Source organism: Salmo salar, chromosome ssa18, assembly GCF_905237065.1.
Source record: "Salmo salar chromosome ssa18, Ssal_v3.1, whole genome shotgun sequence".
NCBI classification, from domain to species: domain Eukaryota; kingdom Metazoa; phylum Chordata; class Actinopteri; order Salmoniformes; family Salmonidae; genus Salmo; species Salmo salar.
This window is the reverse complement of record NC_059459.1, coordinates 74081729-74096775: the sequence shown is the minus strand read 5'-3', so window position 1 is coordinate 74096775 and position 15047 is coordinate 74081729. Positions and strand designations below refer to the sequence as shown.

The 15047-nt window shown below is 40.2% G+C and overlaps 1 protein-coding gene across 1 annotated transcript in view; it reads left to right on the top strand.

Moving 5' to 3' along the window:
- Positions 1 to 14216, top strand: part of LOC106577893 (histidine N-acetyltransferase) — a 33160-nt gene extending 18944 nt beyond the window's left edge. The window contains exons 2-5 of the mRNA XM_014156325.2: positions 1388 to 1611; positions 2196 to 2420; positions 2796 to 3065; positions 3274 to 14216. Coding sequence (XP_014011800.1) covers positions 1396 to 1611; positions 2196 to 2420; positions 2796 to 3065; positions 3274 to 3606 — 1044 coding nt within the window. The 5' untranslated portion in view covers positions 1388 to 1395 and the 3' untranslated portion in view covers positions 3607 to 14216. The remainder of the gene's footprint in view (positions 1 to 1387; positions 1612 to 2195; positions 2421 to 2795; positions 3066 to 3273) is intronic.
- The last annotated feature ends 831 nt before the right edge of the window (positions 14217 to 15047 follow it).

Here is a 15047-nt window from a genome sequence, read left to right as displayed (position 1 = left end):
GGCATGTCCAGCCCACTCATTATCTCAGCCAATCTTGGCTAGCGAGAAGGTTGCTGACTTTTTCTGTGGCTAAACCAGCTAGGCTCGTAATTTAACAATTTTATTCGAATTTACAGATTGAATACAAGTTTGTTAGTTAGGCACATGAAAGTTCACGTGTTCCAAAAGGCATTTATGCAACAACAAAAAAAAACATACAAAATGTATTAAAAAAAGATTGCGTGTGCGGGAGTGACCCGTGACATACACCTCGTTTCCTGAAACGGGTCACATAATGTATTGATGACATTCAGCACTATCAGCAGTGAATAATCAGTGTGTCCTCTGTCCTTGTACCGCCATATTATGTGGCAGGTAGCCTAGTGGTTAGAGTGTTGGACTAGTAACCGGAAGTTGCAAGATCGAATCCCTGAGCTGAGAAGGTGAAAATCTGTTGTTCTGCCCCTGTACAAGGTAGTTAACCCACTGTTCCTAGGCTGTCATTGGAATAAGAATTTTTTCTAAATTGCCTAGTTAAATAAAGATATAAAATCATTATCAACAGATATGAGAATAATCCATAACATTCAGTATAACGTGACCATCAACCCACACATGGAAATCATGAGTACAGATGTAGGATCTTCATTTGAGCCAGTTTGCTACAGCAGGAAAATAATCTTGCAGGAACAGAAAATGTGAATTATTATGTCTGCGTTTACACAGGCAGCCTAATTCAGATTTGTTTTGCCCAATTATTGGCAAAAGAGCTGATCTGATTGGTCAAAATACCAATTAGTGGAAAAAGATCAGAATCGGGTTGCCTGTGTAAATGCAGTCCAAGTGGGCTATAATTTATGGATATTTTTGTAGGGGTTGATAGATTTTTTTTGAAGGGACAATGACAAAAAATGACAAACTTCAGAAGCCTTTTTAAACCTCAAATACACTACAGGTTTTACATTTCCTGCATTACAGATCTCCTGGATCAGGGTAATCAAATTAAGATCCTAGATTTGTAGGCCTATTACATAAAGCGTCAAATATATACACTCTTTGCCAGATTAATTGAATGAGATCATATTCTCATTTGCAGCAACAGATGTGCAATCCTATTCATTTGCTTTATACTCTTACTCTTGGTCCCACTATCTTTACCTTTATCTTTCTCTCTTCCCCATCTCTATCGATCTCTCTCCCTCTCAATCTACTCTCTCCCTCATTCCTATCCTCTCTCTACCCCATCTCTTCATTGATCTATCTCTCTCTCTTGCCTTTTTCCACCTTTCTCTCTCACTCCCTTTCTCTCCTTCATCTTCCTTCTCCAACCCTTTTCCTCTCCTCCATCCCCACTTTCTCTTTCCTTTCCTTCCTTTCCTTCCCTCCTCCTCCCTCGCTTCCCCCCCAGCTGTAAGGATGAAGATTGAGAACAGCCTGCCCCGCCCCCAGCTCCCCGAGACTCCGCCCCAGACAGGCCTGCAATTCACTGTGGCGACGGAGGAGGACTTTGATGAGATCATGGCCATAAGCCAAGACATCTACGGAGGGCTGGACTACCTACCGACCCGCTACACCGCCTGGCTATCCGAGTCCAACCGCACTGTCATACTGGCCCGCAAGCAGGGCAAAGTGGTGAGAAAAGGTTATTAAGTGTGTCATAAACCTATTATAGCATGTGTATAAGGGTTCTATTAAGGTGTTATAAGAGTATTATGAACGCTAACAAGCATGGCTGTCCGAGAGCAACCGCACCGTCATACTGGCACGTAAGCAGGTCAAAGTGGTGAAAAATGGTTATTAAAGAGTGTTATAAATATGTTATAGCATGTTTATAAGGCCATTATAAGGGCTGTATTAGAAGCTACCAGTATCTGCTACATCGCCTGGCTGTCCGAGACCAACCTGCCGCCACACTACTTCTTTGCACGCAAGCAGGGCAAAGTGTTGTGAGAAGGAGTGACAAGAGCATTACAAGGGTGTTACCATAGAAATAGAATCCATGTTAGAAGAGTCCTAAAGGAACCTGGAGATGATAAATGTTCTACTTTGGAACCATTGAGAGTTCTATTACCTAGAAACAACCATGAAAAAATAACAAGAAAATTACTCACAAAATGTATTTATTCAGTTATTCATAATCTCCCTTTTTTTTTTTCTCCCCCCTCTCCTTCTCCTTTATCCCTCTCTTCTTCGTTTCTCCCCTCTTCCCCCAACAGATTGCCCTGGAGTCAGTGTGTGTGATTGACGATGGTGAGACCATGCTGGTGGAGGGGTTACGTGTGGCCCCCCAGGAAAGGGGGAAGGGCGTGGCAGGGGTGCTGCTACGGTTCTGCTCTCAACTGGTCAAGTCCAAGTGGCCTGAGGTGAAGGTGACCAGGCTGACCCGCGACGACCAGCTGGGGCCCAAGGACTTCCAGAAGTACCGCCTCATCACCAAACAGGTAGGTATTGGTTGATTATTTAATTGCTTGGTTGATTGGTTAATTGCTTGGTTGGTTGATTGGTTGATTGCTAAGTTGATTGGTTAATTGATTGATTTGTACCTTAAGTCAAGTATTCCAAGTTGTCAATTTTGTTTCTAGTTATTTCTATAGTCGTTATATTTGTGACTAGACTCAGACTTGAGTCAAGCCATTATAACTCAAATCTACTTTTGCAGTTTACAAAGAATTATCAGGGAAGCATGTTTTACCAAAATTACAGATTTTACCTTTCACAATGCTTCATTATGTGATACATTTCATTCACAGTCTATTATCCAACCATACAACCATCTCTTTACCCTACGTCATTTCACCACTGCCTCTCTCCCTAAGGGCATACTGCTGGTTCGCTTCAACGCTGAAGATCTCAAGCTCCGTCTCGCCGAACTGGGGCCGGTTGTGACCCTCCCCACCTACTCTGAGGGTACCCCACAGGGTTCTGACACCCCTCTGGTTCCCCCGGTCCTTCTGGACCTCAACGAGGCCCACCAGATGTTCCTTAACTCGGGTCTGATGTCCAACGTGCTCCCTAATGCTACCATCGTCCAGGACTGGCAGCCGTTCAAGCCCGTGCCCAGCAACATGGTCATTCTTCTGAAGAAGGTAAGATTATAATCACAGGAGGACCACAATGGAAATAAGTCAGTTGACTTTATCATGCTTTAGGATTGCAAACTTCTGGAAACTTTCCGAAAACTTTGTGTTTTTAATCATTGATGATTTTTTATGTATTGTTGTACTCCCATTGCTGGGTCAGCTCTATATGTATTTGAAATTTCTCAAATAAAATTGATGAATTGATTAATTAAAGGACATCGACTGGATGGTGGATGACCGCTACACCCCCACTGTGGCCAGCCTGTGCACCCACCCCTTCTGGGTTCCCGGAGGTCCTCGCGGAGTTGGGACGGACACGTACTACCTCAACATCGACGTGTTTGGCAAGGACATAGGCCTGGTGCTCCATCAGTTCCTGAGTCACCTGAGGCGCCACGCCACCACCCTGAAGGGGCACGTCATGTGCCAGATGTTCCTGGATCCTCCCATGTGGAAACCCATGGCCGAATTCTGCTGCCAGACACTGAATGTGGAGCTGGTGAAGGAATACACGGAGCAGTGCGTGGTCGAGTCGGATGTCGTGTAGCCCGGAGGAAGAGGGAGGAGGAATAGGATGAGGAAGAGGATGAGGATGAGGAAGAGGAGAGACGAGACGAGATGGAGGAAGTAACATGAAACAATTTGAAAAGTTTCCAGAGACCCAATGAACAAATGAACCTCATTCTCTTTAGAAAATGAAATGGAAAAGTTCCCCAAGAAACTTCAGAAGGATTGGCAACAACCTCCCTAAGCGACTATAGCGAAACACCTCAGAAGCTGCATTATATTTGCAATATATTTGATTTGAACACTACCGCTAACAAAAATATTTTACAAAAAAAGGCAGCTACATGAAATACGTTTGACTAATTAGTTTGAATTAGTTTCTCACAGTTTTTTTTACCATTCAGTCATTTACACAAATCTAGCTCTTAACAACAGGATGCTAATGTTATTCCTTTTAAAAAGAAAAAAGAAATATACAAGCTAGCTTGGAGAATATCATGCCTTTCAATCCTTTTAATGTAAATATAAAGTATAAATATGTACACATTCTGAATTGCAAATATGTCTGCACAACTCTTGAGGCACTTTATTAAACCATATGGGCTGTTGTGCTAAAGTGCAAGTGATGACGTCAGGAGGAGAGGAGTCGTTTAGCTTTTAGAAATAACAGAATATAACGGATTTAGAACGCATCACTCCCATGGTAACGGTAGAAATCCTTATGGACCTATTCTCTCCAACGCCAAATCCCAAAATACTGTCGAACAAACAATAGCCCTTCAGTGAATCTTACAGAGCATTTGCACGCTTATAATTCACACAAAATGGCTGAAACGGAACAGCTATAATTACACGTAGCTTATAACACTAAAACATGGCCAGTTTGCTTTTAGAACAATTTCATTTTTTTAAAACAATTTCTCAGCTGTTTTGTTTTTATGTTTTTAAGCACTTAATCATATTGCTAATTTATTGTTACTTTTCCTCGTGTACTTGAATGCAACCGTAGTACCTAAAGAGGTAATATATTATCAGCAGAAGCTTTCTGGAGGCTTTCCAATACTTAATGTGCAATCCAAGCTTACTCTATAGTACATTGCTAATAGTGTGAAAAAGGGAGCTGTACTTACTTTACAGTATACCACAAAGACTAAAACAATTTAACTAATATAGTTCTGATTGACTTAACATTAACAACATTGTTCAGTAGCTAGAGAAATATTTCCGTGGTAAATGTCGCCATTGCAAATATTAGCTGACAACCTTTGTAAAGATTGAATCGTAGTCCCTCATCAACATAGACTCAGTCATCAGACATGCTGTGAAACAGCCCTCTGAAACCATTCTAAGCTTCGTAGCCACTCTAAGATGCTTCATAACCCCTCTACGAAGCGCCATAGCGACCCCAAGAAGCTTCATAAGCTTTGGGACATGATCAGAGCTCAGCTAAGCAAATGGGACACCCTTTGCTCTCGAAGGTTTCATAACCACTCTACTAAGCTTCATAGCCACTCTAAGAAGATTTATAAGCTTTTGGCTCTTGAACGTTCCCTTTAAGACATGATGCCCTTGACACGACGTAGCACGGAACGAGCCTACATTGCAACCCCCAACTTGAGACTAAAACCACTACAGATCAGTTACTGGCCACTTCATTGACTCCAACCTGCCCTCGTTGTAAAAGGGACCTTGTTGTAAAGGATGAAATGGACGGAGGAAGAGGATAACTTTTGATTTTTTGGTAGACTGATCAGTGGTCTGCCTGTCTTTCCCTGACTCTAAAGGATGAACGCACTCACCCATGATAAATGAAGGATTTAGGACTGGATCGATATCGGACGATGGATGAGATGCCTGGAGAAAGTGGAATGAAGAATGAAGCAAATTATATAGCGGATTCCATATTCTTCAAAACAACAAAACAATACTTTGTCAAGGCTGACAATGATTTTCTCAGTTCTCTGAGAAGCACTTCCTATTTTTTTTCACCGATCGAAGAAGCAAACATGGACTGACCCCCCTTTTTTGCTGTGGCGAGTCGTGAGGAAGCCAAAGATGAAGATGAAGATGTGAGAAGCCTGACTCCAGTGGTGAAGAGAAGAAGCAGTACACAATCATTCCTAATCCACCCCACCCTTGTCTCTAAAGGCATTCCCCTATACAACATACGAAGCCCCACATGAAACCCCCCAATCAAATCATTTCTAAGAAATTCTCCATAATATGGGAAGGTGGAACTTTTCCTCACAAGCCCATACAACCCCTCTCTCATTCCATCTCTCTTCATGAATAGATTGAAGACCAATTTAAAGCCACTGAGTTTAAAATCACTATGTAGGTTATCTAAAACTCTTGGCTGGTCAAAGGTAGGGTTCCCTGGATGTACTGTCGTATCCATGCCGACCATCTGGTGTATGTAAATGATCTTGGAGAGCGTGCTTTCCTGCTGCTAGTGTGTGCCCACAAGACCAGATGATTTACTAAACTTATTGTTCAGAAAACCGCATAGTTAAATTTCTCCCTATTTTTTTAAAGCTGGTTTGAACAATTCAGATTTTGGCTTCGTAGGCTACGCCACAACACGAGAGCAGTCGTTTTGAATTTACCTTGGTGGTGGTTGGACATTTAATGAATAGAGCTCAGTGTATTTACAAAAAAGTCACTGAGATGGGAGAATATGAGCTAATTTGTCTCTCTGATAAGACAGAATACTGTTTAACATTTTAAAAACTCCAGTCCAGTCCACACCCCATATCTGTGACGGAACGGTCTGTCTGTCTGCACGATTGGCAAATGGAAAGCAGTTCTACTGTTACTTCATGTTCTCCTTATCTCGCCATGGTAAAGATGGAGCTTTCAGTTGTTAAAAGCATCTGAGTGCGAGTGAGGAGTGTGATTTTATAATTCCACAGTGTCACGGTGGTGTTGGTGTTCGTGGTGGTAGTGGACTTTGCATGGTCACAGACACACAGTGATGTATTGTATGACTGCCAATATACCCTGCAGAGTCCACAGATCAACTGATCCAATGGCTTTCCAAGACCATATGGCTAAAATGGATACCAGTACACCGCAGCACGTCCAGGGATACGACAGGTTGGAGGGTATTTGGTTGGAGGGTGAACACAATCTTTGATATGATGCACACAGACATGTATTAAAAACTAGAAAACTATTCCCACAGCCTCACCACGCCCATGCAATCTATTGCCCAAATGCCCACTACTTACCCACCCAACAACGTGTTCTAATCAATGTTGTATCCACTACTACCATAGGGACAAGTTTGTTGTCGTACAAACTGCCTCAGTCCTCAACATACCCATCCAGTAAAGACTATATCCCCCTACACTCCATCTTCATACGGACTAGACATTATGGTTTTATCTTAATTGTTGTCTGGTGAATTGGTGGTTTGTCACCTGGTATATTTCTACACTGTATATTTCTATATTTGACATACAGATATATGCACAGTATTTCAGGGGGATGTGAATGTTGAAATAAGATGCAGTACTGTAGGTGTCTTTTGTCTTGTTCCTGAAGGTATGTTTTGTGTGTTTGAGGGAAAGCTCGAAGGAGAATGTTTGGTAGAGATCCAAGGAGATTTGATTGGTTATAGAGTGCTCCAAATCTGATAATTCCGGACTCATTCCAGAATTGAAGTAATTCCAGGCACTGTTAAAAGATTATGTAGCAGTACAAGTCATCCACTGTTGTAAAATAGGAACTCTCCTTCCTCTCTTGTCCCCCATTCCACACAAACACAGCCGAGAGAACAAATGATGTTGAACCAACAGCCTTGGGAATAGATATGATGGACAGGGTCTGTATTTAAGGGTTACCTAAAGCACTGTGTATTAGTATGTGACATGCATTTTACATGTGAAAGATACTGTATAGTTATGTACTAAACCAGGAGGAGGGTATTTAATGCTCTCCCTTGATTAGGGGTTCTTAACACAATGAGGTTACTGTTACTGTACTATGCTGCTGTTGAGCGGGAGCTCGGTCTGAGGGCGGTAAAGTAAGCACGTTGTTCAGCCCATTCATTGGCTCTCTGCTGCTGTGATAATGGCGGAGAGGGCAGCAGGGCAGTGAGTGAAACCGAAAGGATGTAACATCAGTCATTCATAGTTCTAACTGAACAGCTGGTGTGTTCTGGTGTGTTCTGATGTGTTCTGTCGCGCTGTCATCGTCGCCAAGGTCGATGTTAATCAGCCACCGTTATGGAGCAAACATTAGATTGGCCCTATTATTGAATAATTTCTCGTTATGAATCTGATTGCATGCTTAGTTCGATATTTGCTGATTAACATAAATATCATATTTTCCCCCCCAAAATATTTATTTTTATTAATTAAGACGTCATCAATTTAGTTTGATGTACAACCCGTACTTCATTTGATGGCTGGTTATCATTTAGCTGTGACTCTGTGTTCTCTAATTGTACAAAATGTATGCAGGTTTTTTTTGTGTCTTTTTTCAAATACTAATTATTTCCTCTTATATACCTTGTTTTCCACCCATCCCATTTTTTTTTCATTTTACTTCCTCACCGCTTTTCACTTTGTTCTTAAAACCGTCACATTTAATCTCTTTAAATCTATATTTGGTCATTTTGAATACGGACACACTTACAGTATTATAAACAGCTGGAGCTGAGATGAAGTAGATGAACGAAAGAGTTGCTACAGATCTTAGCATTTTGTCTGACAGAAAGTGTGACAGGTGCCATGGTGACGTGGTTGAAACAAATGGGAGGAAGTTCAGAGATCAGCTTGTATTGATAACATAGCCTGATCCCAGATCTGTTTGCGTTTTAGCCAACTCCTCTGTCTATGATAGTCAGACAAATTTGGCTGAAGTACGTACTGATCTCGGACCATTATAGTGGCTAGTCTTAATAGTAGTTATGGCTATGCTTGGTGGTGGAGAAGGGGAGAGGAAACCGAAACCCTAATCTCTCATTTATGAAATGGTGAGGTCATAAAGATGAGGGGGGTGATGGAAGGAGAGGTCAGGGAGAGAAGAGAGAGGGAAGGAGGGATGGTGTGGGTGTTGTGGAGGAGGAGATGAGGGAGTTTCTCTCTGTCTCTTATTGCAGTACCTAAGAGGCAAAACCAGGGGAGGATGGTTACAGTAGGTTACAGAACCCTGAAAAATTATATGAAGCTTTGTCGCCAAGCTAAGATGCTTTATAACCACTCTATGAAGCTCCACACTGTAGAGTCTGATCTTTAACCCACATGCACAGTATGTGGGTAAAAGTTCAGACAAAAACGTGGGGGAGACAGAGATAGCAACAGTAGGGAGAGGTGAATGACAATAGAGGACCAGGCCGGTCAAACTATTTATATCGACTACATTGTTATGTATCCACACTATGTAACCTTCTAGTGTCTAGGGCAGAGCACGTGACTTCCTGGTTCTCTAGCTACCCATGGACAGCAGGTGTAAAACACTGGTGACAATCTATCACTGACCACGCTGACATTGAGACACTGACTAGACCGGAGCTCTCCAACCCTGTTCCTGGAGAGCTACCCTCCTGTAGCTTTTAATTCAACCCCAGTTGTAACTATCCTGATTTAGCTTATTCACCAGCTGGGTTATTAGAATCAGGTTCGCCGGTTTAGGGTTGGAGTGAAACCCTTGAGGACGGTAAGCTCTCCAGGAACAGCGTTGGAGAGCCCTGGTCTAGAGTCAGTGTGTCTCAATGTCAGTGTTGTGAGTGATAGATTGTCACCAGTGTTTACACCTGCTGTCCATGGGTAGCTAGAGAACCAGGAAGTCAAGTTAAAGCTGTTCTGTTTGCAGACTGAGGCTGTGTTCAGAGTGAACATCTATTCCCTACATAGTGCACACTAGGCAATAGTGTGCCATTTGGGACGCACAATCAGTGTCCTTTCCAAGTTAAAATACATTTGGCTTATCGTTGAATCGCCTATGGTGAGGTGAGAGCCAGCAAGGTTTGTACTTATATCTATAGACCAACTCCACATGAGATGGAGTTGAAGGCCCGTCACCTGCTGATATTAGGATACATGATACACACACACTCACACACATGCACACACACACACACACACACTTTATACACAGACAGGAGAGTCTATTCCTCTCCTAAACTGCTTACTGCTTAGCCAGTGACATTTAAGAGGCTACGACGACAGTTAGCTAGAGTTTCAGCTTTGTGTGTGTGTGGGTGCGTGTGTGTGTGTGTGTGTGTAGATGTGTGTGTGTGGGGGTGTGTGTGCCTGTGTCTGTGTGTGTAATCTGTCGATGTGTCACAGTGTCTGGTTGCACGGCGAGAGACACAGAGACCCTTTTCAGACAAATTTCTCAGCTGGTTGTGAATGGAAAGTCTGGCTGTGTCCCAAATGGCACCATGCTACCTATGTAGGGTACTACTTTTAACTAGGGCCTATAGGGAATAGGGTGAGATTTGGGGCAACAACTCTGCGAAAGAGAGAACGGGGGGAAGGGGCAGAGGAAAAAGAGGGAAGGGGGGAGGTTAGGGAAAAGAGAGAGAGAGTTTTTCAGATGCTTGTTGTGGGTTTTGGAGAGAGACAGATGGCTACCTACAGTACTGTCTGGTTTTATGGCTGTTGGAAGCTGCTGCTGGTGAATGTGGTTTTGGCTGGGTGTTTAATAAGGATCTAGGACCGCGTGGAATGGATTCAAACAGCTGTCTCGTCCAGTCATTGGGATCGAGTAGCCACAAGTAATGTAGATGTACACACACACACACACTTGCAACATATGTAACACACACACGCGCACACACACACGCTTGCACATTTAACACATTTAAAAACTATTTTTTCATGATCCTATTTTTCTATATTTTCTAAATGAGTAAAAGCAACGACCCTAATGCATGTTTTATTATGGCCTTGTCGACTTCAGAAAGGGCTGTTGAATTGATATTTCATTTTGTTCTCGGTTTTTCATCCATTCATTTATTTGTTTATTTCTCCTTCTTTGAACCCTCTGTATTCAGATACATCTTAATCTATGACAAAGATTAGGATAATTTTATGCCCCCATTTTGTCTGAACCTGGGAAAGGAATCAAGAAGAAAAGCACAAATGAACCCTTGATTACCTGACTACTAGCAAATATAAAGTCTTTGCCAAATTATAAATTCAACTAAAACCACCATCAAAACAAAACTGAAAATAAAATTGGAAAGACAAAACAAAACTGAAAATAAAACTGGAAAGACAAAACAAAACTGAAAATAAAACTGGAAAGACAAAACAAAACTGAAAATAAAACTGGAAAGACAAAACAAAACTGAAAATAAAACTGGAAAGACAAAACAAAACTGAAAAGGCAGCTGGAATTGACCAGTGGGTACAAGCTTTTGAAGTATGTTCTTCTTAATGCCCTGCTTAAGGGGAAAACGAAGAAAAATCCCTAGTGAAAAAAACCGAATCTAATCTTACTACTTGGCCATACTGCACCATGCCGATGCCTCTTTTGTGAACAACTACTGTATTTGTGCTTTTGTGCAATTATCTCTTATATTACTGTTGATGAGAAATACTGTAAGGAACATGGGAGTGGTAGAAACCATAGGAATAGAAACATGGCCGCTGTTACCGTTGATTTGAATGGGAATGTCCTTTCTAGGAATTCTATTTCGATGAGTGAGAAACGCAACTGGACCTTCTACCCTATCAATCTGTGACCATGCATATAGCCCAAGTGTTGTGATAGCTAATCATGCTACGTGCATGTTATCCAACTCAAATTATCATCTGACTGTCCTGCATATACAGTACAGTAATATATGAGGCCTGGTCACGTTCATGTGTACATTGTAAATAACCTAAAAGCCTGTTTATCCATCTGAAGGGAAGAAAACAAGACACAGCATATTGTAATTTTGAACAGAGATTTTAGATGCTATATGCAAGATGAAAAGAAACACTAAAACACCGTTTCTGGTTTCTGGTCTCCACACCCAAGTTCTGAAAATGTTTTATATGGGGAATGATTTTTCTGTAACACCAGATGTGAAGGGGGGGGGGGGTAGATTTCTGTGTAACACCAGACATGGTCATTCAGTGGGCTTTCATTCAATTCAATTCAAAGGAACTAGAGCTTTGTGATCAAATAGTCCACCAGCACATTCATTCCTTAGGTGATGTTGAGTGAATACTCTTACTCCGTTTCCTTATTTCTTTCTTCCTCACATCCAAACATGTAAAGAAAAGAAACAGCATACTATGATATTATTCCCTTTATTAGGTGGAATCCACCTGAACACTGGGGGTTTTGGGGTCTGAAGTCGTACCAAAGACTTCTCAGATGGTCTCCCAGGCAGCGCAACAAAAACTCAACTGTCAATCTATATACTATTGTTATCAGAATCAGCTTTGGTTATCTATGATAACAAGGTCCAAACACAGCTTCTCTGTACGACCTACTATACAAATTCTCCTAAATGTACCTGTGCAGAAATTGACTGATTCCAATAACTGCTGAGCCTTAAAGAGATTTAACAATAATTAGAGATATTTTGAGATTAGATATATCTGGATACGCCAAAATAATCAAATTAAACAAACAGACAAAGACATGGCCACTGTTGCTCATGATTGTTTCTATTTTTCAACAACAAAAAATATTCACACTTACCTTGCCAAGCTTTCACTATAGCGGTCCAACTAAATGACCAATGTCTGAATAAACATACATACCTTACATAGACTTAGGTTAGATGAAAATGCCCAGACCTTGACCCCTGCTCGGAACCACCAAGGTCATAGGTCAAAGGTCATAGAGCAAAGGTTATGGTTCCGGAGTTTTCATTTAGCCCTTTTTCCTTGATATGGCTGCAGCTGTTGAGTATCCCCTAGAGTTTCACGATTATATACAGTACAGTGTAAAATATATTGTGCGTTGAAGCCTATATGTCATTGAGTCACAGTTATAACAGGTTATAACCTATAATCAGGTTACACTGATCGATATATGCTAAAATGACAAGATCCTGTGAGATAAAAGACAGGGTATATATTTATTCATCTCATAACTTTACAGTTTTAAATCATTTTAGTGAGACTTCTTATTGGATTCACAGCTGTGTGTCTGTCGAGGTGGTAAATACAGTGGTCATGCCATTCGAAGGTATGTTGGTAATCTGGAAAGAAATGTATATTTTGTTTTTCTTGGTCCTATTCACTTTAATATTTTATTTTATACCCAACTTTCTCCGCTTATTCTCAAGCGGTGATTTGGATAATTTTTGGGGGGTTGAAAAAAACAATATCGTTTTTTCAATTTATTATAATGATTTTTGATTGTTATTATTTTTCAGTTTTCAGAAGCAATTTTCTTTTGTGAGACTGAGATGCAAAACTATTTTAAATACAATACTTAAAAAAAATACTTTACAATCTACGAGAGATCTATGGGATGTGTTTTTCTTCTCCAATTCGGATGCAAAAATGTGTGTATGTTGGGGAGTGACGATGGGTATGGCACAGAAACATGTGGCTAGGTTTACACAGAGTCCAAACACACTCAACATAACACTTAAGAAACATCTTAAGACAATACGTAAGATGCTAATTAATAAGATATGCATTTTTACTTTGTCTAGGGCAGTACTTATTCCTGTTTTGACCTAATGTTCGAATTATGCATTTATTTTTTGTTGTTAAAGCTAGGCAGGTTAGCTAGTATTATTAACGTTGTAAAAACTAGACAGGTTAGCTAGTATTATTAACATTGTATAGATATTAACGTTGTGCTACTATTATTTTGGGGGAAAGTATAGACTTAGTTATGGGGCACAGGGTAGATGTTAAAGTTAAATAACACACACACACTCCCAAAATGATTTTTCAGTGTAAACCTAGCCATATACTTACATGGAATACAATTTTTTGAATGCTTTATAATCATAAAGTGATGGCTACAAACGGGGTAGTAGTAGTATTTACTGATAAAAAAATATATATAATAATTTTGCTTGTGTTTATATAATATTGTTGTAGTAGTACTGTAAAAAAATATTAACATTTCAACATACCTCCCTTTCTCTCCATTCTCTGGATAAGTAGTTTAACAAAGGAGATTTTAACATCTACAAACATATAAACCTTATTAAGTGTATATTGCAACATTGTTAAGGACAAACAGCCGTGGAACACAGTAACTTTGTGTAACTATAAAAAACTATTGTGAAGTCATTCTAACATTGTGATGATAACAGTAAAAGTCCAGGCTGTTTATGTATGTAGTAGTATTTGAGTAGTATTTTTGTAGTAGTATATTATGAGATGAAGTAATGATGAAAGTAACTAACATGGCAGAAATGCAAATTGTTAGAAAATGAAACTCCGCACTACAGACTGACGTTTTCAGAAGTTCTTTGTTGATTGTTTCTTTATTATTATTTTAGTTCTTTTTTTTTACATTTATTTTTTACTTTCTCTGTTCAGATTTTTGCCTTTGTTAGGTGTTGTTAGCTAAAACGAAAACATTTTTTTTTTTTAAACGAAACAACAAGTGTATGTCCGAATGTTAAGCTCTTTCTATATATTAAAAGAGCTCACTTTTTGTGTTAGAGTTACGGAAATTTACAAGGACAAAGAAAAGAAAACAAGAAAAATAAAGGTGGGGTGGTGAGATGTGTGTGTTTTAAAGGGGCACAAACAAACAAAACGCCAATACAACGTGAGAGTGATATTACGCATCGCAATATACTAACACACAAACAGACACAGAATTTCCCCTCAAGCACTTCTAGCCTACCCATGGAACATAATTGACCAAAACTGGCATATTTAATTTCCTTTCTTCACATTTTACATTTACATTTTAAGATAGCTATGTTAAGATAGCTAGGTGAGACAGCCACATATATCAATTATAGTAAGTACGTTTAAGAGTGTGTTTACATACAAACACAGTAGAATGTTGTGTGGGTTGTAAGAATCAACGTTAAGTTGACATTTGGGTAAAAACGTTTGCAAACCTTGTCTGAAATGGTGAAACTTAAAGGGGCTTGATGGGTGGTTGGTTTCTGAAATGGTCAAGTGAAAAGGGACTTCATGGATACATTACACATTACATTATAGTCATTTAGCAGACACTCTTATCCGGAGCGACTTACAGGAGCAATTAGGGTTAAGTGCCTTGCTCAAGGGTACATTGGCAGATTCGAACAAGCAACCTTTTGGTTACTGGCCCAATGCTCTTAACCGATACACTCTTAGAAAAAAGGTTGTCGCTATAGGAGAACCCTTTTTGGTTCCATGTAGAACCCTCTTTGCAAGCAAAAAGGGTTATTTAAAAAGGGTCCTCCTATGGGGATAGCCAAAAAACACTAAGGTTCTAGATAGCACCTTTTTTCCCTAAGAGTGTAGGCTACCAGCGCTGATTGTCATTACTTAACATATTTCAATGGGAAACAATGTTACTCAAGCAGTTAATATGTGGTGGAGCACAGAGATTCAC